Source organism: Balaenoptera musculus, chromosome 3 (assembly GCF_009873245.2).
Source record: "Balaenoptera musculus isolate JJ_BM4_2016_0621 chromosome 3, mBalMus1.pri.v3, whole genome shotgun sequence".
Lineage (NCBI taxonomy): Eukaryota > Metazoa > Chordata > Mammalia > Artiodactyla > Balaenopteridae > Balaenoptera > Balaenoptera musculus.
The window spans coordinates 100,651,405-100,677,594 of record NC_045787.1 but is presented as its reverse complement, the minus strand read 5'-3'; the positions used below and the strand labels follow the sequence as shown (position 1 = coordinate 100,677,594).

At 42.4% G+C, this 26,190-nt stretch overlaps 1 protein-coding gene across 1 annotated transcript in view; it reads right to left on the bottom strand.

The window, feature by feature from the left end:
• Positions 1-204: 204 nt before the first annotated feature.
• The window catches only part of PRDM6 (PR/SET domain 6), a 99,049-nt gene continuing 73,063 nt past the window's right edge, over positions 205-26,190 (bottom strand). Inside the window, exons 6-8 of the mRNA XM_036847930.1 lie at positions 16,515-16,857; positions 7,842-8,018; positions 205-1,143 (exon numbers count right to left, since the gene is read on the bottom strand). Of these exons, the coding sequence (XP_036703825.1) occupies positions 1,029-1,143; positions 7,842-8,018; positions 16,515-16,857 (635 nt within the window). The 3' untranslated portion in view covers positions 205-1,028. The remainder of the gene's footprint in view (positions 1,144-7,841; positions 8,019-16,514; positions 16,858-26,190) is intronic.

Genomic DNA, 26,190 nt, shown 5'->3' with positions numbered 1-26,190 from the left:
AATGCCCCACACTCAGGAGGGCCTCCCAGGCTTCCCCTGGAGGTACGAGGAAGGAAGATGAAAGTGCCTAGAATGGTCTTGACAGTGGGGCTTGGTACTGTTTTTGCTCACATATTCAACACTTTCATAGACACAACAAAAAATTACTGGAAGTCTAATACCTTATATTCAGCCTCATACTGAAGAACTTTATTTTCGTGTTTGTTTTTTTTTTTTTAAGCTAAAACGTTATTGAAAACAAAATTTTCTCACTAGCTGCTTCAGAACAATATACTGTATTATGAAGCTCCGTACATTTTAAATGTTTTTGAAATCTTGACAGGACACAGGAAGTCCCCATTTTTTTTTTTTTTCCCCTTGAATCTTGAATTTTAAACCATCTTCTTCCACTTCCAGGCTCTTCTGCATCAAGACCAGGCTGCTGGACGGAAGGAGCCGTGAGAAAAGTGCATGAGAAATAGTTAAGTGTGGAAAACACAGAAATGGAGCACCCGTGGGGCTGAAGATGGCCTGGACTCAGCGAAGGCTCTGGCTCCCGAATCTGTGGTCCCTGCTGGGCAGCCTGAGGCAGGCCAGGCCAAACTGAGACAGCAGGAAGAGGGCTGTACAGTGGGTCCCCTTGAATCATGCTACTAAAAAAGGTGCAACGAGAAACAAGTCCCTGTGCATTCTGAGTCACAACTGTGGGCAGAAGAACCCATCTGATTCCTCCCTTTGGTATTAAATAACAGTTTAAAAAAGCTTTTTTAGAAACAAAGCAAATACACGGTGGGACTGGAAATGTGAGCCATCCCAGGTGAGTTGTCCACTGAAATGAGTCTCATCCCTAGTCATAAATAAATAATCTCTCTCCTGGTCTGACTTCCACGCCAGGATCAATATCTCTTAACGTCTTACTTATTTTATTACTGCTTTTGGTTTTCCGGGACTGATTGAAAGTTGCTCAGAGGAAATCTTTGGTTTCGCTTAAGTGTCCGTGACATTTAATCATGACTTTCCTTGAAGTTTAATTCCAACCAGTCAATCAGTTAATCCACTTCGATTGATTCTGGGCTCTCGGTTATTGGCTTGCACTCATTGGGCATCCGCTGGTGTCGGCTCAGCTGGGTGGCCTGCGTGAAGCTCCTCTCACACCTCTCGCACCTGGTGGAGGCAAGAGAGAAAATTGAGACCAGGGAGCGGGGCCTGCAGGTTGATGGACTTCCTCTCATCCTGCCTAATCAGAACAGACACTCCAAAGTGGCTTCAGATTTTACCGGCTCAAGAGGTTTAATTGGTGGCTCCTTCCAAGGCCTGGATGCCTGTGATGGGACAAAGCCCGGCTGACGCAGAACAGAGGGATCTGTCAATAGGCAGAGGGAAGGTGATTTCTCCAGAGAGCCCTGTCCTGCTGCAGCTCTGATCACTGTCAGTTCAAATAGATGAAGAACAAAAAGAGATTTTTAGGAGTGAGCCATCAAAGCAGCAGCTTGTCTGCAGTTTTCTGCTCCGTAACCCCAAAGAGAAATTGATGGCAAATACAATTTCACCTGCTGCTAATTTAAAATCGGGAATTCTACTCCCCTCAGCACAGCAGCCAGAGAGCCATCGTCTTTGAATTCGGAAACTGGAAGAAGCAGTGCATTCGTTTTCAGTGACTGTGGCGGGTGGGTGTGGGTGACCGCTTTGGGGCAAAAGCTAGAGTATCACAGCTCCAACAAAGTTAGGGTTAAAAAATGTTTGCATTGGGATAGGGGACTCAGAAAAACCCGAAATCAACCAATGTTTTGTGTGCTTCAAATTCACCTCTACAAGGTACAGCAATAAGAATGTACACGTGGGCCGTAATTAAGGGTTGGTGTGTCTGATAAGGAGAAAACGGGCATCGCACCTCAGGAATATCTCCTCCTCTCCTTAACTTAAAAAAAAAAAGCTAACCTAGAGACCCTGGGCCTAAGCCATCTTCCCTGTAACACACACCGACTAGCCTGATGGCTACACAACCTTCAAAACACACACACACACACACACACACACACACACGCACACACACACATTGCTGCAGCAGGCTGGGCACGGACAGTGGCTTCCCTGTCACTATTCCACTTGTCTGGGCCGCCTGGAGCACTGGCCAAGCACCCATCAGGGCACGGCAACCACCTCAGCGCTCCCCCTAATGTCCTCTCCTGAAACCTTAAAAGGAAAAGATATTCAGGAGAGCTGCAGACAGTTGTTCTTCTTTTAAATAGTGCAACCTTCGGCCTCAGGTCCCTGCACTAGTAGGGCTGTGGTAAAGCCATCAGAAGAAACTCCGCACACGCCCAATCAGATGCCACGTGCCCCACTACCCGGTAGGCAGCCTTGTCTTTTTCCTTTTGAGTAAAGTATACAAAGTGCCTTGCCAGGGAAATAACTACCTATAAAAATAAAACACATCTATCCCAACTAGGGAGTCTTGCGTATGTTTTACCGTTGGGAGGCTGGAGCTTGACTATCACGCTTGGATTTTTCAGGGCTCCTGCACCAGCTGAACGTGTCAGCATGAGGCAGTTGTGTTTCTCTCATTGTCTTTCAGGGGATATTTTTAGCAGCCTGTTCCACTGTTAAAAACTGCACTGTGATCTTGACAAATGTATAATGTCAGCTTTAATGTATCAGACCTATCAGCTCAATGAAAATAACTCAGAAGTATTGATCAGCTAATGATTTTTGGTGTATTCATTAACATCCATGGGCAGCTCATCCCCTCTCCAGAGCTCCTGAAGTGCTGATGACATGCTAGTGAATTGCTGATTGTTTATTAGAAAACTGATTAGTTCCTAGATTAGTGTGTCAAAATATACTACCTTTCACTGCTTGACAAACTTTCAAATTATTATATTCCTTTTTTAAAATTTTGAAGCTCTAGAATCAATTTCAACGACAGCAGAATAGTTTCAAAAATTATAAGTTAAGACTAGTTACCTAGGTCATGTTTTTGCACCTTTGATCTTGTGTATCAGAATATAAAGAATTCAGAAGTGGGAAGTGTAGTGCTTCGTATAAGGCAAATGTGTATGTCTACATGTAATATTAAACACCCAGATTGGGCAGAGACAGTAAGAGGGGAGTTAACATTTTTCTCCTGTGTTTGCCTAACTGCCTCACAGATATTTACACTCATGGAACCATGTGCTGTCATAGTCAGGAAATGTACTAAGTCTATAGGGCTCTCCTGAGATCATCACTGAAAAATCATCTCTAGGGCCATCTGCTCACCAACTGTGAGTAAAAACACATGCAGATGTGTAGAAAATTACCTTAACTTGGGTCCTGTTCCTAGGAATTTCCCCTTCTTGAGGAAAGTGGGCTACTAGAAATAACACCTATGTGTGTTGGTAATTATAAGAATGTAATTTGTATAATTAAGGATGTAAAGAGAACTTGACATAAAAATATTTTTAAATAAGGGGAGAGCCTCAGTTTTATGTTCATCATCTTTAATTTTAGAACAAAAATCCCTTCACAAATCATTTACATGGCTTAATGGAACACATCAGAAGGACAGACTCAATGCAAATACTTAGGTTCGGGCGGGTCAGAGTTGGACTTCAGCTGTGTTGGCACTGAATTAACCCTGAACTACAATCCCAGCCAAGTGACTGGCCATGGGCACCTCCAAGCCTGGATTTCATGTGGTTTAGCAGAATGAGAAAGAAAGAAAGATGCGGGTAATGATCCAGGAGACTAAAACTGCTCTGGCACCCAGGGTCTTCCTCTCAGTGCTGACGTCACAGCCTTTAAGGAAACATTGCAGGAACAGTGAAGTGGAAAGCCATCCAAATATCGCAGCAAAGAGAAATTCCCCAACTTTCTGCCAGTGTGGGCACCTTAATTAGACTTGAGTTCCTTTTAGATTTGAGATCATTCTTTACTTAATGTGATAGTTGACTGGCTTATAGGTACAGAGGGAGCTTAACAGTTGTCATCTGAAACTGACAGATGTGCAAAACGATGTCAAGTTCTGTTCACAGAAAACCTACAGGAAGCTTTCTTTCTGGTCCTCTATAGCCTGTCACCAAATATTTCCTGAATTAAACCAAATTGCTTCGTACGTATGATGTGCTTAATGCATTTTACTGATGTGTTTTTTTGGTTTGCTTTGATTTTGCCTAGATCTTGTTAAAATATCAGATGCTCTTTGGAATATCCTTTGATTATTTTTTATACTAAGCCAAACTGTCTTCACTTAAGGCAAAAACTTAGTGGTATTTCCCCTGCTTCTAATGAAGAGGAAGAAAAGAAACTCTCCTGTGGAAAGTCCTGGTCTTCCCAGGCGCAGGGCCCAGGCATCAAGCAGCTCACATGGACCCCGGGCAGAGCGGCCTCTCCGAGATCTTGAGAGATTATGTTTAGTAACAGAGAAGGAGGAGGGGTTCTCACTGTAAAGAGTAAGTTTGAGACTGACAACTTCCTTCCTTCCCTCCTTCCTTCTTTCCTCTTTTCGATAAAGTGCTTGGCAATTGCTGTGAGATGAAATGATGTCTTGATTTTGTCCCTTGTTCTCCACAACTTCCAGTCTCACAGTACAAACGGAAAGTACAAACTTCAATATGATCCTTTGATATGTGCTTTTCCTATGATCTCCTTCACCTTATAAATTCTGCATCCACAGCCTAGGTTAGCTGCTGACAAACCCATGATCTACCTAGAGCATGGGGGATGGAGTCTTTCAGTGGCATTTCAGCCAATCAGATTGTGAGACAAAGCCTGGAGTGAAACTCTCATCTCTTACTGCCAAATCTTCTCCAGGCTTCTTGTATGGCAATAATCTTGATCCGTCTTGAAAAATCACTTTTCAGCAGAAGATTTTAGAAGCTAGAAAAGGCTTTCCCCTGTTGTGGCCTGGGCCCTAAGAATCTTGCGAAGGCATCCCAGGCCCTGGGTGGGTAGGACAATGTGGGGACTGAGCCATTTGGGGTTATGGGTTGTGTATCTTTACAAGATTCTTTTCTTTCTTTGCAACATTGTTTCAGCCAATACCCATTAGTTGAAGTAGTAAAATTAACCATTGTGGCAAAATCCATTTTATTGACTAATCTGCAACAAACTTTTTTTGAATGTTTGTTTTATAGGCTTGTAAAAGGATATCCTCATAATATTTACAAATGTCCATGGGATGGATATCCATGAGCTATGGTTGGAAGATTCCCAAAATTCCCTTGGGGTAGTTCAATCCTGAATGATCTGGTTGTATACCCTGAAGGATTTAGCTTTCCATTTCCTAGAAGACGTTTAAATCTTGCACTTATAAAATAAGCGTACACTCAGTTCTCCCCTGGCAATATGTTTAACATTTGATAAATTAAAAAAACAAACCCTACAGCATATGGCTATCTTAATATGAGAAGAAGCAGGAGGAACTAAAACAGGCGCAGTGAATCTAATCCAACCAACTCTGGTGTTTCCTTTTTTGTTTTTCCAGATGAAATTAGGTTATGGTCCCCAAAAATACTTTGAGAAAGGAAAAACATGCAAGTACCAAAGCCCTTCAAATATTAATCTGATGAATTAAAATTAAGTTAAAATGGCACCTCTATTGGAAACAGGACAAAAACAGGATGTTAAAGAAAAAAAACTGACTGGAGTCAACGAGGTTATACTTAAGTAACACCTTAACATTAATAGAAATCTATTTCCCATTCTGACCCTGAAACCTCTTCAATTAATTACTAAAATCTATTTACACAGCAACAAGATAAAAATCAATCTGATTCCTGGCACTGTATCCATCTGGCTACCCTCTCTAATATAAGGGGCCAGGAGGATTGTCAGTCCTCCTGCATCTCTGATTTTGAAGGGCTCTCTTGCTCAAAGGCACGGGGAATGTGCCATTGCCATCTTCTACATCTAGAACAGTGGTGAAACCAGAATCTGTGAACCCCCGAGGGCCTGGGGGAAATGACAAAGCCCACTGTGCAGACACAGACACCTGCCATAGGGAACTCGAGGGCTGTGCTAACCTACCCGGCCCTTAAGGGTGGATTTAGAAAAAGGGCCCCTTGGGGCTATGGCAGCCCCAGAGGGCACAGTTTGGCTGGCGTAGTGCAGGCTGGATTTTTAGACCCCATCCAGTGCCCTCAGCCAGATGCCTTTATGCAGTAAATAAGCCCCACCTGTGTACACAGACAAAAATTAAAACTTTTCATTATTAGTTAATATCATAAATTAAACCACAATGGAAAACAGTTAAGAATAATGAATAAAGGTAACTAATTCATGGGGAGGTGGGTAAAGACGACAGCCTTTTGTGAGCCTCTCCCTCGCCTGGCAGACACCGAGGCAGGCAGGACCCAGACCAGCAGGACTCTGCCACCCCAAGCTGAGCCCAGCCTCAGGCCGAGCACCATGGCAACTGCATGCTACGCCAGCAGGTCCAGAGGGAAAAGCATGGGTAATGAGACCCTGGGAAGACTCCTTGGCTGAGACCAAGAAAGGGGATTCATCTCCTACTGCCTGAATCATTTCCTTTCTTGCTTGATCTTGTCCTACAGAAGGTAAATAGGCTGTTGTCCATGCCCTTTTCTTGTTCCTCCTTAATCAAGGAAAGTCATTATGGCAAATGAAGAAAGAGAGATGTAAGAGGGTTGAACAAAAAAGAGTCTATCACACAGATAGTAAAATCTGCTCTGAGATGACCAACCACTCACACAAGCTGGCTCACCCTCCCAAGCCTTTCCATGTCCCACATGGGCTACCAGAAAGCCTCCTTTCCTTTGTATGTCTGGAAAACTCCTACTCATCTTTCAAAACACATCTTAAACATCATCTTCTCCAGATAGCATTGATTACTCCACTTCCGTGCTACCCCGAAACACTGTACGTACATGCCTTATTGTTTCTCACTTTTGTACCCTTCACCCTATGTGGTAATACTTGCTTATTAATTGGGCTTCCCCATAAACTATGAGGTCTTCAAAGACTAGGGGGCTGAGTTTCATTCACCTTTATATCTCTTGTGTCTAGCAGGGTGCCTAGTACAAAAGAAGATGTTCAATAAATATTTGCTGAATGAATGAACACATATATACATGAATGAATGAATGAGTGAGCGAGTGAATGAATAGACCATCTTGCAGGATTCAGATGTCCACCGTTCTCATGACTGTGCTATATCTAGAAAACATAGTCTCTCGCTCAGGTGCCCTTACCTTGCCAAAGCCCTTGGAATTCCGTTCTCTTTCCACATTCCCTGAATCCTCAAGGACTCAGACATGCCCTATGTTTGGTTTGGTTTTTCTTTTTTTCATTAACATGATAAGTCTGAGATCCAAAGGGCATGCTGAAAAGCTACCAATTGGCTGCTATAATAGATTCAACACCCCCCTTAACAAATATAAAAGAGGAGGAAATCGTTCATCAGAATCCTAAAGGGTTCACATTTCCCAAGAGACGATTCATTCAGCTGTCCTCGACTGTGGCCACCTTGCTGATGGTCAGGGGACTTGCTTGCTGATGGCCAGAGATGGCATTCTGCATGCCTCCTAGCTCAAATTCTAGAAGCACAGACCCTCAGAAACCAGAAAGAATCTTAAAATTACTTACTCCTACTTCCTGATTTTACTGGTGAGAAAACAGACCACGAAGAACATCTCACGTCCAAGGTTGCACAGCTCAACCCAGGATCAGTGTATACATTTCCTGACTTCATTTTCCCAGCATCGACCACTAAACAAGCGGGGCCCTTCTGCAGCCTGGACGCTGACTTTCTAAACAGCTCTCTCCACCAGCGGGCTGAGCCAGGCAGTGCTGGGGCCACCTTGTCTGCCGGCTCTCGGGAAAGGCTCAGAGAAAGAAGGGGTACAGTGCGAGCCGCTACTTACTTGAAGGGCTTTTCTCCAGTGTGGGTTCGGATGTGGTTGTTGAGCGTGGTGGCCCCGGCAAAGGCACGACCACAGTAGCCACATTTGAAAGGCCGGTCACTGGAGTGAGTGACCACGTGGTTCCTCAGTTCTGAAGGCTGGGAAAAGGACTGGGAGCAGTGGCCGCATTGGTATGGTCTGAAACAAACGAAGACACTGCCTGGTCATTACGTTCCATGTCAGTCAGTAGACGTCAGCATCATGAGGCAAGGGCCAAAACGTTTTGGTGACGTTCTCTCAGTTTCTGGAACAAAGCATAGCGCTGGGGCTGCTAGGTTCTCATTACTATACGTGTTGCCACACGAACAAACTTAACAGAGCTGATGAGACCCGTTCATATTCCCCAAAGAATATTCCTTTCCGGTATTAGCCATACCATTTCAAGAACTCCTATTTCTTGTTTTGAGCCACCCCCGGGCAAATATTGGAGCGTTGAGAGTACAGACTTGATGAAGCAGAATAGTACAAGAGAAGATACGTAATTGTCTCTCGTAATTCTGTGGCCCTTTAACTTTTCAAAGGGCTTTAACATCAATTATCTAGTTTAATCTTTACAATAATCCTCTCAGGGAAAGCAGATGTTATGATCTCTGTCAGTTCAGAAAAGTGAGGATAAACTGTCCTCCAAGGAAATAAGCTCTTGATGCCAAGGTCACTCTAGGGTGACTGGACCTTATTCTAAGTCCCAGGTAAAGATGCAGACAAGTCAGCACGCTGCATGTGTGTTTCAATAGATACTAGACTGTCCTGGGGTCTGTCTGTAGCACATCCCCAACTTGGGGTTGTCTGATAGTGCACAGACCAACACAGGCGTGCACCCAGATTTGTTTCTTTGTAAAAGAAATCCTGACTTCTACTTACTCTCTCCCCGCCCCAACCTATCCACTGGGTCTTTTTTCGTGAACTTCGGCTCCCCAGTTTAATCTGGTAGCAAGCAATGATTTATAGCAGCACAGAAATGACAGGATGTCACTATGTTTGCAGGAGGAGTACTGGGATGCAAAAGCAAATGGAAGGAAGTTGTGACAAATACCTGATAATTAGCAAGATTATCAGAGCGCATTCTTTTCAGCTCATGAGAAGGAAATCAATTTTTGGTTTTCATAAAATAAATTAAAATTCTGTCCTCTCTACAGAAGTTCTTCTGCTTACTTAAGCAGAATCTGGTGAGTGATATAAAACCTGGGGAGTTTTCCCTATTCGAGGCTATTTCATATCATTCCTTGACAGGGCTCCAATTTGTTTATCAAAATTTTTCTTGAGAAAATTAATAATCTGTCATGAGCGATATCAACAGAGCTCAGGAAGCCTTGGTTTGTGGCTCAGACATTTCTGGCTGCGTTTAGAAAGCCAATGACAAAAGCAGACTTAATTGCTCTACCTTTAGCAAATGCATAAGCTCCAATGACCAGAAACCAAAATGAAGGGCTAGGAAACAATGGTGACCGAGCATGTACAACAATTCAATTACGTGCAAAATAAAGTGTACCCTCTCATTTGTCAAGTGAAGTGCTTAATTGTGGCTACTTGCCTCACTGAACACAAATACGATTATTTTACCAGGCTTCAGCGCACTGAGCACTGATTGTAGAATTTTTTAGCTTGATTAATAGTCTGGGATTGGTCAATAACTCAATACTATACAATTTTAATTACTTACATTTAGAAATCTATCTAACTGCCCGCAAACAAGTTTCAAAGAAATATATAAGAGTCCTTGGTAAGGACTTTATCAAACTTGACAAATTGCACATGCATTCTATTACAATCATGAAATAAAGCTTTGAAGCCATTAAAATCATATGTAGATGAAAATATCCTTTTGCCAAATTTATTCTTTGTAGTAACCATTAACCTTAAAGGGGTCCTCAAGAAATCATTCTCTCAGGGGTGAATTTTTTAAATGTATTGAAGATTATAAACAAAATAATATATTAATATATGCTATATCCACTGACAATTGATTTTTCTAATAGTGAAGGACCATTAACATTTATTAGCCTCTGGTTATCTATTTTTAATAGCTATCACAATAAACAATAAGCCACTAAATAAAACCAATTAATCTTTTTTTTTTCTAACTCTGCTGTCAAAAGTTGGGGTGATTTATTTCCTATAGTCAGAAGTCATTCCATCCTTTTTATGCTAATAGTCAAGGTGGCAAAGATTTACACACAGAAGAGATGACCACAGAGAGGCTTATGCTGAATTCTTATATCAAGGTAACACCAATGAAAGGCAAATCAGATTATAAAAAATCACCTTGGCCAGTACCAGCCTGAGCGGTATTCGCTAGGTATCCCGTGACCTACGGCACAGCTTTTAAAACTTTGCAGAATTCAGCTGACTGAATGGAACAGCCTCGAATGGGCGAGATGGGAGAGGTGAGTTCTGCTTCAGCCTCTGACCCCAATCAGCTGTGGGACTTGACAAGTCGCCCAGCGTCCCTGACTCTCCATCTCCTCATCTCTCTGGTAAGCAGGATGGACTGAACTAGATGCCCTCTCGCATCCCATCATGTTCTGCTCCTGCTTTCAGATAATCAACAAGCACGTGCCACCTAAGGATCTGTCCAAGACACGGCCTCACAGTAGACAGCATTGACGATGCGACCTCCCTCCTCCATCGTGTGTACCAGCCAGTGCCCTGCAGGGAGAGCTTTCCACGGTTTTGTGTGTCTAGTCATGCTAACTAGAATACAGACCATTTAGACTTACTTGGTAAACAGTTGAGAATTCAGAGCAAGAAGAAAATCTAGTACCAAAATATAGGACCGAACTTTAGTTGATCTCAAAAAACAAAGTGATATCCCTTTAAGTCTGGTACCTTAAAGAGTAAGATTTTAGAGCATATGGTCATATTCACCATTGCAGAAACTGATTTCATGTAGAATTTAGAACTAAAATGTGTACTCTATTTGCCACTGTGTTAACAGATTCTCTCTCTCAGCCTAGAAATATATGGAAAGTTAGCCGTCAGAAAATACAGACAAGATACTGCTTTCCCTAGATTTTCAATATTTCCTAAAAATGAATAAAAGGAAATGATCAAAAAGTAATTTTAACATTAATTGTATCCTAGAGTTCATCTAAGGGCATAGGAATACATTCAAGACAGAATGAAATCTTCAAGCCCAAGAGCAGGGCTTACTTAGAAATCATCATCATCACCATAGAATCTCAGACATCACAACTTCTTTTGGGACAACTGACCACAGGATTTAAGACTCTGTATGGATGCTTTTAGTAGCACACCCTGACTCCTCACCTCTCAGATTACAGCTAAAGGGCTTTGGGGGCACAGAATCAGTTGCCATTACTCAGCTTTTTACTGTGATGACTAACATTCCCATTAACTTTTCAAGGTCTGGTCAAAGGGGCAAAACCGTGGTGGGGGAGTGGCAGGTACAAACTACTGGGTGTGAGATAGGCTCCAGGATGCATTGTACAACACGGGGAACAGAGCCAATATTTTGTAATAACTGTAAATGGAGTGTAACCTTTAAAAATTGGATATTAAAAAAAAGACTCATAGAATAAAGGGTGGGGTTTGAAAAGTTCTACAAATACTAGAGGGATAAAAAAGTGAAAAAAAGAAAAGAAAAGAAAATATCATCATCGACCAAAAAAAATTAAAAAGTAAGCCTTAATTTATTAAACTTTTGGATACAATCAGTTTCAAATCCCAAGTTCTGCTCCCTTTGATGTGTCATACCAGAAGCAGCCCAGGAGGACTGGCATAGTCAAGTGCTGTGTTCAGCTTCACTCTTTGTAGGATCTCATGTCATTCAGCAGCTAAATGGGACTCTCCTTTCTAAAGCACTTTGATTCTTTCCAAGTCATCATACACACACAGCATTTTATTATTCTCAAAACAAATGCAATGAGCATTCTTCACAAAGAGATAACATTTCGTAACCAGTAAAAGCTTTTGGCGGTTTTTTTTTTTTTTTTTTTTTTTTTAACACTACTTGAGACATCCAGCAGTGCTGTCAATGACGGAAGTGTTCTATATCTACGCTATCCAATACGGGAACCACTAGCCACGAGCAGCTACTGAGCACTGGAAATGCGGCTAGGGTGACTGAGAAACTGAAGTATTATTTTACTTAACTTTGATTAATTTAAATTTAAATAGCCTTGTGTGGCTTGTTCCAACACAGAAATATCAAGCTTCATGAAAAACTAGAATGTGCTCTGTCCTCAACAATGAAATATTTAAAAAACAGACAAAGCCTGGGTCGATTTAGTTAGCGTGTATCAATGCCGGTAGATTTTTAAGCAAAAAGAAAGCAGCAAGACAATTTTGTATGTCCCCTGGCATTCTCTGCAACTGGCGGCTCCTCTGCTAAAGATGACTCCAGTAAAATGTGCAATTCATTTACTTTGAGTCTGTAATTGGTTTGTTGCACACATAGGAAAAGGATGAAACATTTAACAAAATTAAGTGTGGTTTGGTTTAGAATATTATTAATCCTTCTTTGATTTTTCTTTCATGGCATGAAAGCCTCCAGGACAAAAGTTGTTCAGTTGGGCCCACAACTGAACAACAAGCAAGGAATGTCTCCTTGCTCCCCGTCAGTCAAGCCCAAGTGCACATCGCCCGAGACTTCATACGGGGCGCTACTTAGGTCACTGCTAGCTGTGTGGAGTGAGAAAAGAACTAAGCTCTATGTAAGGAGAAAAAGATTTCAGGAAAGTGGCTTAAGTATGGAGCCGAAACCCTGGGAGAACATGGAAAGAAGGTAACCTTCACACTTGGGGGAGGGGGAAACAATGGAACACGAGAACACTGACACGTTCCAAAGAAACTATTATGGTGATGGATTATCTCCAGGCTCCTCCCACCAAACAGCTCCTTCTAGAGTTATCTTCCCCTCTGGTACCACCACACCCAATTATAAACAAGGATACTCAAAACATAAATGTGAACGGCTGACAGTATGCCCAGGAGGCTAAAGGCAAACTTTCCCCAGGTAGCACAATCAGAAAGTAAGGAAAAGGATGCAAAATAAAGATAAGCACTAAAAAGACATTCTGCAGAAAATAAAAGAGAACATATTAATCAGAAAATAATCCACTATGATTGAAGGCATTGCTTACCCCTTTCTGGACTCCCCCTGCCCCCAAATGGGACTGTTGAAACTTTCTGTAGTGGAAAAACAGAAGAGAAAAGGGATTTCTAATTCCTGTTTCAGGCACAAGTCAGTCAAGCTGCCCTGGCCCAGGTAATAAGCTTATGCCAAACCTCAAATGTTTATGAGGTCCCTAAGTCCCTCGTCCTTAGTCTAGATCTAGATTCCGACAGCTTCTTCCCTTTGAATTCACTCAGGAAAGAAAAAGTCAGTAGCTTGAGAAAAAAGAAGAAGAGACTTTTGGTTTTGTATGTTTAATATTAACAGAATAAAATAAAGAAATAACAATTCTGTGGCTGCTGGGCCCTCATACGGGTGTATTTTTATCTCGAATGCTAATTCCTACTATGAAAGGTCAAACGGAATTTTCTTCTGCGTTCAATGTAAATAACACGGTAGTGAAAAATGGTAATGCTGACAACCCCGGGTATCCTCGGACCTCCTTCCTTTATATCGAGGCATAGACTCACTGATGGTCCCTCACATGCGAAAGCTCACAAATAAAGACACACACAGTCTCTTTCATGAAGGTTCAAATGTCTTGGGTTTCATGGCCAAATATTCAGTGTGTTGAGTGAAAAATCTTTTGGACCTAAGACTTGGGGGCCTGTTTCAAATTTGGACGTGTTTGAAACTCTAACCTGTTTACTTTCTGACTTTGTCTTCTGTGTCTCCCTTTCTTGCCTCTAGTTCTAGCAAGATTTTCCTATCAAAATAAAACGTTTGAGTTTTTCAAATAGAAGGGAAATGGTTTCTCACTGGCAGGTTCTAAGCTTTTTCACTGTATATGGCTGAACGGGCACAAACTGCCAAAGACTAAAAGCCACCTAATTTATGGAGTCAATCACTAAAGAAAATATGTATATTCAGCAGTTGTAAGTCTCCACATGGAAAATAAGAGGAAAGACTCCGAATTTCACAACCGTGCACAAATTGATGTTCCATTTTAGTTCTGCATATTTCTCCTCTTTAGCAATTCACCTGTGTGGTTAAGAATTAGGGAGAGTATCTTCTACTTCAAAACTTGCCGGTACCAGCAGAGCATGCTAGGTTCTAGAACACCATACAGAACCTATATGCTGAAAGCAAATTATGTATCTCAATGAAATTATGTATCTCAATGAAACTAGTGGGTCAAAGAGACTGGGCATCTCTATTTCCCTTATCTCCAATAATCATCTCAGATGTGATGGAGTAATTCAAGCATCTCCCCATTACTAGTAAGAAACATTGTACTTTCTTACTTTGCCGATAAAGGGACTAATTCTTTGAACTCGTAATTCTTAGTTTTAACTTATTCATGAATGATGGTGAATCACACCACCTCTCAAGTCTTCACCAACAAAGCACAGGGAAGAGAGAAGTAGGAACCCACTGCTTTAATAATTTGATTTCCACCCTGGTGATCTACCTGAATATCAAGCACATTACTTCACCTCATCTGGGAACCTGGCCCAACGACACCTCGGCATCTGCATCAAATAAGCCCACCAGGGTCTCGCACTGGATGGGAGTCTCAAGCCACTTGGATTTTTGCCAGTAACTCTAGATTAGCTTGGAATCAGCGATGACCTAACAGTCTCTCGTGGAAGTCTATTTTGTACATGTAAGTTTTCTAATTTGTAGGGCACTTTTCTGACAGATTACGTAGATGCTTTACAAATTCTGACACTATTATTTGACAGAACAGACTTCACAGGGACTTAAACCATAATCCACATAGGGTTTTCAAAGCGTAACTGGCGTCAGACAAAACAGTCTGTTTTGCTAACTTTCTATTTACCAAGACATATTTTCATTGTTTTATATGACATTCAGCATGAAAACTGTATCATACCCAAAGCTAAGCTTTCAGTTCCTGTATCCAGAAACTTTCAACTATCGTTTCATCTTACCTTGTATGTTCAGTTATTACGACCACAATGAACCTGTGCATATAACAGATCCATACACCTAAACTCATTCAATTCAAAAAGCAAGTTTATAATAACAAGATTTTAATGCATTTTTATATTTAAAAAAATAAAATGCTTTGCAAACTCTGAATAGATGTATCTTGAGGCTATCTGTATACTTGCAAGGAAGGCAGACTTTTAAAAAAAAACCCTGTTGGACTAAGGAAAACATTTTCAAAACTTTTGTGTCCCCTCTAAAGCCAGTAGTACTAAGATATGCAGAAGTCTGTGGATATTTTCACCAGGGGGCTCTCCTATTGAAGGTAAAAGATTATAAAGACACAGCCGCCTTAACAGCTGTAATACAAATGCTTCAACATCAGTCAGTCACAGCAATGCTTGATGCCAAGCAAGTGGTTTCTAGAATGGCACAAATAAAAATATATACACATGTAAATGTGCACATGTACCCTAAAATGGATCATTATTATTTCTGAAAAGATTCACCCCCTCTCCACCACACTTCTATCCTCCCTGCCTGCTTGGGTTCGGGTACACTGTCCTATCCTGCAGAGCTGGGAGGGGAGAGTTGGGTGTGTATCATAAGGCAAGGAGAGCTGAGTGGCTTAAGGTTAATCATCGGTGGCCAAATTAAGAAAATAATTCCGGAGTCCTGCTTTCGAGTCTCCTATCCTACTTCCAAAATTTACTTTCTGCTTTTATATTCAAAATATTCTTAGATATTTGGGGTTTAATCAAATTTTCATAGGATGTGAAGGGGAGATAAAACACTGTCCTTTCTTACTGAATTAATTTGATTTTTGTCTTTTGCACTCCCAGCTATCAAGACTGTCGAATAAATCAGTTTTGATTCATAAATAATAGTTCCATTATATCTACTGTGCCACTCGTCAGAGTACCTGAAATTTTAATTCACTTGTTCAGCTAAATTTCATCCTCAGTTCATGGCCATAAAATTCTTTATTGACAAACTTTCAAAGCAACTTTGACTCTGAGGTATCTAGTCAACATTTTTCTTCTGTGTGGATATTAGTTTATTGAATAAGTGGCATCTGTTTTCCTCCACATCACTAGCAGAGTAGGTATTTCCTTTTGACAGCTTTGCAGGATTTATGGGTTTGCATGCTCTGAAGAAAAATAGTACTAAGCAAAAAATTCCAATTCATTACCTCTTAGTACTTAATTAAGTTCATACCCACGGCACACTGGAGGTGAACCCTGAGACGACTGAACAGCAGCAGAGCGGCCAGCTATATTATCTTTGGAAGACAGAGAAGATTCTAATTATCCTGACCTCATTTTTCCATCTATGATATTCATCAATGTGCCTTCTATTTTGCCTCCCGTCAGACCCGGGCAGAGCTGTTTGGAAAGCGACAGCAGATCCCTTTCTGCAGCCACTGTTCATGCAGCCCTTCTACACAATAAAGCCAAAGAGGGGCCCAACATTACTCTCTGACCTTCCAGAATGCAGACCTCTGATCACAGAGTTTTCCCCGAGGTGTGACTGGAGGAGGCGACAGGAAGGCAAGCAGTGAGTCTCAGAAGCAAACACAGCCGGCGAGCAACGAGAGGTGGGGTTACCTGTCGGGGTTCTGTGTGCACACGTGCATCTGTAACAGGATCCTCTGTGTGAAAGTCTTAAAGCACTGCCCGCACTTCCAAAGATGCCAGTCACTGAACTCCGAGTGCAGCTGGCTGGTGGAGGTCGGGCTTGCAAGGACTCGCTGGTTTTTCACGTTGATTTGATTAAATCCTGATTCCATGGGCCCAGACTTATCCAGGAGGGAGAAGTTCCTGCCGCACGGAGTCTGTGGGAAGACGACGGAGCGCTGCTGGGCGGCAGGGGAGAGTTTGCTGCTCTTGTTGAAGGGCTGCAGGGGGTCCTGTCTGCACATGGCTTCCATGACCGTCGAGGGGACATTTACTGGGAGAACAGCAAGGGGTTGAGAAGATCAGTTTTATTAGCCCTTCAAATAAGCATGATAACACACACTTCTAAAAAATTCCTATAAGTCAACAGTTTAAAAATTGGTTTTTCTGGACTCAGAATGGACATAGAGCAGACAATTTGATTTAAGGGGGCAAGCACAATTACCACAAATGAACTCATTCAATGCCTATATTTATTAAGTACCTATTTTCTGCTTGAGATTTTTCATACGTGGTCTTTGCCCCTCACAGAGCTCACTTATGACTTGAGATAAAATGACTCCATAACGAGGCTCCACGCTGCAGCCTAGATTTGGGGGTTCTCAGACGGGAGGTACAGCAAGAGACAGGGAGAGAAAGGTGGGGCTCCCCAGAGAGGGTGGCCTTGAGCAGAGAAGGTAGATTCAGGCCTTCAGGATTTCAGGCCTTCCATCCAACCCTGTCAGCACAAAACAGGTTTTCAAGAAAAACTGGCTGAAGAGATGAAGGCAACCCTATGAAAGACGCCTGGAGACAGAAGTCTGGCACGCTGGTGGGATGGCACGGGTATCGAGCTGACCGAGCACAGCATGGGCTTTCGGGGAGCAGATCTCAGAGGGCCTTTAATGTCCAAATAAATAAACAGAAGACTTCAGGCCTAAGAAATAGACACTGACCGTTTCTGACCAGAGGAACAGCAAGAAAAGAATCAGTGTTCAGGAAGGGCCCGAGTGAGGCACGATGCACAGACAGGGTGCGGTGTGTAAGGTAAGAGTGGGAGGCGACAGAGTGTGCAATCTTGGAGCGTGGTGCTTGACTTGGCTTTGGAATCAGAAAGATCTATGTTCAAATCCTGACTCTGCCTTTTATCAGCTTGGTGACCTTAGGCAAGTTATGCAATCTCCCTGTGCCTTTGTTTCCTCATCTGTAAAATGAGGACAATGGAAGTAATCATCTTAACAGTAATAGCAGCATGGCTTAGCGGTCGAGATGGCCTAAATTTAAACTCCACTATTCACAGCTGTCCCTTGGTATCCAATGGGGGTTGGTTCCAGGACCCTCGCAGATACCAAAATCTGTAGATGCTCAAGTCCCCTATATAAAATGGCACGGTATTTGCATATAATCTACTCATATCTTGCCGGATGCTTTAAATCATCTCTAGATCAGTTATAATACCTAATACCACGTAAATGCTATGTAAATAGTTGCCAGCATGCAGCAAATTCAAGTTTTGCTTTGTGGCACTTTCTGGAATTTTTTTCCCAAATATTTTCCATCTGTGGTTGGTTGAATCTGCGGATGCAGACCCTTGCATACAGAAGGCTGACTGTAATACCTTTGTGACTGTGGGCAAATATAGAACATCTGAATCCACAATTTAGTCCTTGGTAAAATGTAAAGTGGTTACTGGAAGGATTGGGTGCGATAATGCATAGACAGCTGCTTGTAAATGCTATGGTTGCCACTCGGTAGATGTTGAGCTCTAGGAGCCCTGGCTTCCTTATCTTTAAACCCCCTTTTATGAGGTTTAAATGAGATACTGAAAGTACTCATCACAGGGCCTACCATCAACAACAGCCACCATTCTTATTCTAGAAGAAGAGTCTGGAATGAAGGGAGATGGATTCAAGCACGGGTGGTGGCAGTGGGAGTGGGGAAAGAATTAAAAGAAACATTTTTGAGGTGGGAACCCTAATATACTTGAAATTTTTCTTTCTTTCTTTTTTTTAAGTTGTCATTGTGTTAATAATATATATCATGTATTCACTGGTCAACCCACAGGTTCAGAGGTAATTAGAACCTAATATGCTTAAAAACTGTTATTCTTTTTTTAAGTAACCACTCTGTCAATAAAATGTATTTCTTGGTATTTCAGAGATCACAGAGATGAAAGGTTACAGGGTGGTCAAGAGAAGGAAATTAGAGACCAAAAAGTTTAAAAAGGATGACTGGCAAAAAGGTTAGTGATGGGAAGTAAACTATGGCTGTTGGCCACTAGTTCAAGGCCACGTGGAGGAAATACATGAACTGGGAGCTCTCATTCGTCCGACACGGACCATCTCTGAGAGTCCTACGAAGCACGAAGACTCAGGCGTCCTCAACTATAAAAAGAGAGTGGTAGGGGACCGTGACTGCCAGGAGGCTCCACGCTTGAATGGACAGGTAGACACCACGTGTGGAGGTTAATGGGTCGCCACTAAGGACTCTTCATCTCTGAGTGTTCTACATAATCACATGTATTTGATGAATCCAGCAAAAGGAATAGCCCATCCTACAGGGTTCTGTTGGCCTGGCCCATCCTGTCTTAGGAAGGAGAAATAAAACAAGAGACTCACAGACCAGGGGAGAGCCTAGAGTTTGTCTAGTTGGCAGTTCTTTACCCTGAATGCATATTAGACTCACAGGGGAGATTTTTTTTTAGATACCAGAATCTCTTGGTAGGGCCTGGGCATCTGCATTTTTTTAAATTCCCCAAGTACTTCTAATACACAATCAGAGATGAGAACCACTGATCTAATCCTACCCACTCTTATTACCAAAAAAAGAAAGAAGGAAAAAAATGCTACAGACCAAGCAGGTCTAATAATTTGCCCGTGGTCATACATTCGGTTAAGGATACAGCTAAGCTGGAAGCTTTAGCTTTCTGATTTCCAAGGCACTTTTTTCTGACCACACTCCTATTCTGTGTCTGCTCAATAGCTGTGTTGCAAAAATAAAAAGGACATTTTACAGCTAGTACAGAGTTCTGTGGGTGTGTATATATATACCCATGCATAAACATATGTTATATATGCACCTATATACACATGCATAGACATATTTATGTATATATTTCACATATAAAATTTATGTATAATTTCAACTTCTGGGACAAAAGTGTATAACCAATATGAAATGTGTGCACACATTTCAGACTCTCAAAAAATCTTTGTACACAGACTGTGACTTTTAAAATACATACTGAAAGAAAAGGAGAAATGTTTTATGTTTTGGCTCTTTCTTAATTAAAAAAAAAAAAAACAGCAGCATTGTCAGAGATTAGGGTAAAATTCATCTTATTTAGCCTGTTTATAACTAATCCAGAAGAGACAAAGCACAGGGAAACCCGCAAGTCTTCAGGCAACACTAAGCTCTTGCGGACTGGGAAGGCCAGACTAGCAGGAAGGAAGGCGGGGTGCGGAGACTGTGGAATGAAGATGTCATCAACATGCAAGAGAGCAGGAAAAGCAGCCAGAAGCTCACTGCTGGAAAGAGGAATATGATGCCTCTGGGGGAAATCATACAAATAATACTCTAAGTATAGATTATAAATGCTGACTTCTCGCTTAAGCTCCTAGAAAGTAACCCAATAAATTCATTTTGAAAAATTGTTAAGGTCGCACCACCTTTCTATTAAACAAAAGAATGTGTGGGCCAATGGATTTTTCTAAGTTTAATAATCAGTGTCAAAATAGTAATAAAGAAAACTTTATACCAGTTTGTGTAATGATTTGGGATAAACGGGATCTGAGTTAATGATAATAATCGCATTTAGGTAATAAGAGTTGGGATGGTTACTCTCTGTCTTATTTCATCCTATGGGACACCTCAAAACAAACATACTATGTTTTCAAGATATAGAAGCAACACCTGCACTCTATATTCTGCTTTTGGCATGATCTTTTCTTGTACTTGTGAATAAATTCAATCCCGCTAAATGAAATGAGCATATAATTTAGAGAGGAAATAAAAAAAGTAAGGCTAGGAATGGATAAGTTTCATGAAAGGGGCCATATTTGCTCTCAAAGCTGTCCTGCAGAGCTCCTGCACACTTCCACAGGACCCTAGAGGTCTAGATACAAAGCACACTTTTTTAAGCAGGACTTAAAAGGACACAGAGGATCATTCTTCCTAATACCAGCCTGACTGGCCCAACAAACAAAAGTATTAACAAAACACAGGGAATTATAAGATGAAAAGAAATGAATGGAAAACACTATGTTATCCCAAGCCATGACAGTCCAGACCACTGCAAAAGGCCCAGAAACGACTAAGGCAATTCCCCAAAAGGATGAAGGGGTTTCTACACGAAGACATAGTGAGCAAGTAAAATCTCTTCAGTCTATAAGACAAAGGTTAAGGGAAAGAGGGCAAACTTTCAAAGCCCTAAAGGATTTAGTCAGGAAAGAACATGAACGCATCAAATCCTGCAAAATTAAACCCCTGAGAGGATGCAATGCAGGATCTATACAACAAACTCCTACTTTACACCCTCATCCATTCATTCAGTCCACAAGTGCTTACAGAGCATCAGTGACAAGCCTGACATGGCTGGCACTGAGGATACAGGGGAACAAGAGAGCCACAGCCCCGGCTCTCAGGCCACGTAAACTGTAGTGACAGAGACAGATATTATACAAATGTCCTTACAGGTGAATATTTACTCGGTTTCATCAAATCTAAAATTCCATTGATTGCAAGCCACACCGTTAATTGTAAGTCACTGATCATTATAACACACTTACCAGGTTCAGAAAGATTAAAATGTGAAAAATATATGAATTTTAGAATTGACGATATACAGTTGCTACAAGTGTAATAAGTGCTATGACAGAGAAGAAAGGAGGCCAAGAAAATGTCTAACAGGGATGGCTAAACTTAGGGTGGGAATGACGGCTTCCCTGAGGCAGTGACCTTGAATGTGAGTCCTGAAGGGTACACAGCATCAGACAGGTGCAAAGGGAGGAAAAAGGTGATGAGAGGAGATGACACGTTGGCAGCTGTGCCACTGGGTCTGCATGACATGCTGAGGTGAGGAGCTCAGGGCATGGAAGGAATGGAAAGCAGACTCATGTGGCCAGAGAACGAGGCAGAGATGGGCTGTAGCTGAGGCTGGAGAAGAAGGCAGCACAATTCCCAGTGCCCATGGCGGCAGGGCACATAGCAGAAATAAGTGCTGGGAGGCAGGTTAACACAACAGAGGATGGTGGGGTCTTCAGCAAACTAAATAGGGCATGGCCAGCGTAAAGATGTTTGAATTCGAATTTTGCAAAACACTATGTGAGCCATAAAAAACATTTCTGGAAACTATATGTAGCCCATGGGCTACCATATTAAAGAACCAGGGATTGATTATAAGAGTAATGGCTAGCCAAAAAAGGGTTTTAAGCTAGGGTATAAGGTTATTAGATTTATGCTTTAAATGCATCATCACTCTGTATCATTAAATGAAAAAGCGAGGTGCAGAACAAAGAATATATAGTATGCTGCTATTTGCATACAAGGGGAGGGGTAGAGTGAGAGCCAGAGAAAGAGAGGGAGAATATGCCCAAATGAGAGAATGGGCAAAAAATACATCTGGAAGGACACCTAAGAATGTTTCAACTGATTGCCTTTTGGAAGAAGAATTATATGCCCATATTACTTTCTGGATTTTGATCTATGGAACCGAGCTACCTATTAACAAAACAAGTGAATAAGCTGAAACAATAAAATCAACAAATCAGTGAATTTTCACTTTGGCTGCTGTGATACTAAAAGGGAGAATGTGACATGCAGGTGGCTACCGCAGGGGTCCAGGCCAAAGCTGATGGTGAGGCTGATCGGGAGGTGGCAGCAGAAATGAAAAGAAACTCATTTAAGAATACACAATCAACAGGGATTTATGAATGACTGGATAGAAGGGGTAAGAAAGAACAAGGCGTCAAGGTTTCTAGAAAGAACAATTGGATGAATGGGAGTGAGAGGTACTGAACTGGGGGAGAGGCAGCTTGCAGGACAGAGTAGGATGGTTTCACTTTACCATGTTTAGTTTGAGACGCCTGTGAGACAGGCAAGTTCAGGTGGGAATTCGACAGGTGGACAAGAGCCTGGGCTCCGGTGAGAGGTCTGGGTTGGCAGTATAAATCCGGGAGCACCTTTCAGCCCTCTACACCCCCAGAAATGGGGGAATGAGGGCCTGAATCCTAAAGCAAGGCTGGGATCAAGGAGCCCAAGAGGTCAAATCTCTCATGACAACAGGTTTCCTTGTGTCTTTTGCCACTTCCTTCTGTGAAGGTGTTTTCAGTGGCTGTTGCTTTGACTCCTGTGCAGATACCAAGACATCCCTCTGGGGTGACTTCTCCTCTGTTTGCTCTAGGACCCTACAGGTTCCTCCAGTTCTGAGCCAAGTTTTATATTACTTCTTGGCCCAGGGTTTCCACAGCTGGCAGGTAATGCAAAATCCAACCCTGTACCCTCCCATAGCTGGGGCTGGTTTTTTGGAGCATGACATACAGTTTTTTTCACCAATGGCCTATTGGCTTGAGGGTAGCACATTTCTAGTCCCATTAAGGGACAAAACAGTGACTTCTGCTTCTTGGATTTATGTGAGGATCCAGTCCCAGCTGCTCACTGTGTACAAGGAGCCTAGAACCGGGCCCCTCCCAACTGCAGTAAGACTGGGCCTAACTCCCACCTAGCCCAGGCTCACTGCTACGGACATCTCACATGGCACCTGCGTTAGGTTTGGTGTTGTAGTTTTTGCTTACGTGCCTTCTCCTACACGGAGTTCCTTGAGGACAGGGTCTGAGGTTTTGTACCCCATCACAATGCTTCCCACAGGGCCTTGCACACAGATGTTCTCATTGGACTGAACTATACTGTAATCGCCTCAATGTTCATAAGTAGAAGGCTTGAGCATGGCCTTTCTATCCGGGGCCTAGTTCCTTATTGTTGGTGGGATGGTGGGGTCAGGGCGCCATGCAGAGGTGCCCATTTTTATTTTCTGCTCATTAAAATCAAAGGAAAAAGGCAGGCCTCTTGCGGGCAGAGTTTACTCCAGTGCAGCGAACCTCTGCGCTGCCATCGTCACATTCTGCTACCTCAGCTTCACATGCCAAGACAGAAAAAGCAGCAGGAAGACGTGTTTAACATTTATTCCCAGGTTTCTTTTTTCAATTTCCTCTGAAATGAATATGAATACACTATGGTCTTTACACTCTGCAGGAGCTAATCCCCCACTGGAAGCTTTGGGGAACCTCATTCCTTCTTGCGGATACAATCTGTCGACACAGGCGTTCCTTCAGGCTCTTCTGAAAGGTCCATAGTGGACAGAGCTGTGCTCTCTTTGGAGCTCTATTACACTTATAACTATGGGGTTTTTTTGTTTTTTTTTTTAAGAAAATAACATAGGAATTGCTTCCAGAACCCAAATGCCTGTGTGAAACGCTGCCTTCTCTTTGAGGCAAGGCTGCTTTCAATGGCTCCTCCAGGCAGTGAGTGTGTCCCACTGCTTCGTGGCCGCTGCCAGAGGGCCCAGTGACTGAAGCCTGAACCCGCCCACATGCTCAATAGGAAATGTGTACTTTCGACGTTGAAAGAACCATGAGAAGAAAATGATATTTTTATAAATGAAACTGCTTAATAAGTATTATTCACTAAGTAAAATCATATTTTCCTTGAATGTCTTGGACCATGTATCAATTTCATTAACCAAGAAAAAAATCTAGCTGAACTATGTACCCCTTCTAGTAATGGCAACAAAATTCTCAAGATGTATCCAGTGAGCACGTATTAATTGTTTACTGTGTGCATAGCACTATAAGGAGGCTCTGTGGAAGCATTCTGTCAAATAAGTCTTTGATCTCAAGAAGCTTCTTTTTAGGGTACCTAATTTATTTTGTGGCTAACTCGGTAGGATAAAAATTGCCTTCAAACTGCTAATCCCATTGAGATGATTTCAATTACTCAGGGTTGCAGAAGGCTATCTGTTAAATTATCTGTCCATGCCCTTTCACACATTTGTGCTTTTAAATCACACAGAGTATTTTCTCAGTACAGAATAAGGATCCCTCATTATAAAGCATCCCTAGGTCTCTCCGTGAATCATAGGGAATGACAATCCATCTTCGAGTTAGAGTCAAAGTCATATATCTCCCCCCACGCCATCTGATGAAGCTTTCCGCTGGTTTCCTGGGTGGCCAATCACATGACAGATATATGACTTTGAGACAAGAACTGAAATAAAATTCCTGTAATACCCTTAGGGGGGAGGGGGATGGTCACTGCTGAGCACTTTAGTCAATGACTTAATTCCCTTTAAACTTCCCTCCACCCTTCCTTAGAGTTCTGAACTCAACCCAAAAGAGCTGCATAGTTTACCTACTGAATCCATAATACTTCCGAGGTGCGTTAGCTTTGTGAATTTTCTTCCAAGGATTTCAGGTGCTAAATGATACATAACATGTGCCCCGGGAGAGTTTATTCAATACTCTAATCAGCAACCTCAAGAATGCTTCACACAGGTTGGACAATGGGAGAAAGAAGGCCTCAGAAGCAAAGCACCTGGTGTTGCCAGGAAGTACATTTTTGATGGCACTATCACAGTGAAACTTGGAGACCAGCTGGTACACTCTTAGACACCATCGTCAGGTGGCTGTGAATGGCACATACAACCCCCAGTCCTCCAGCCCAGCCCCTAAATCCCTCTCGTCCATGTAATAGCATCATGAGGTGGAAGCAATGTCGTAGATGTGAGACTTCCACCGCAGAGATACACATTCCCTGAGCAGTCGTTCCACAGTTCCCATGTCTGACTCATAACTCAGTAAATGGCTATTCCATCCATCCAGCTCCTCAGACCAAAGCCCTGGAGTTATCCTTGACTCCTTTCTCTCACTCAGCATCCAATGTGTCAGCAAATGCTGTTGACTTTACTTTCAAAATATATCCAGAATCCAACCACTTCTCACCACCTCCACCACTTTTACACTGGTCCAAACCACGATTACCTCCCCCCACTGAATTCCAGCAAGAGCCTCTAACTGGATCCTGCTCCATCCTCACCCTCACTGTCAGGTCCCCACTCAGTAGCCAGAGTAATCCTGTTACAACTTCACTCAGATCATATCACTCTTCTGCTCAAAACTCTGCAATACCCCCTTCGTCCAATGCACACAGAGTAAAAGCCAGGGTCCTGACAGTGACCTCCTGGGCCCTACAAGATTCCTGCCCCCAAATCTAAAGTAACTCCTCCCCACTTCAACCAATACACTCCAACCAACACACCTATGTCAATCTTTGTGATGCTCTTCCGACAGTCCAGTAGCATTTCCATCTTGGGTCTTTACACTTGGAGTCCAGCTGCCTGCAACACTCTGTTCCCAAAGAACACATGGCCTGTTCCTTCATCTCCTTAAGTCTTTGCCCAAAGGCCACCTTCCTAGTAGGGCCCACCCCGATCATCTCTAAAATTGCAACTCCCAACTCCTGGCACTCCTCACCCCTTCTCTGCTTTGTTAACGCTATGACACTTATCATCACCTGACAAACTATTTATTTACTCATATACAGGTTGATAATCCATCTCCCTCTACTAGACTCTGTG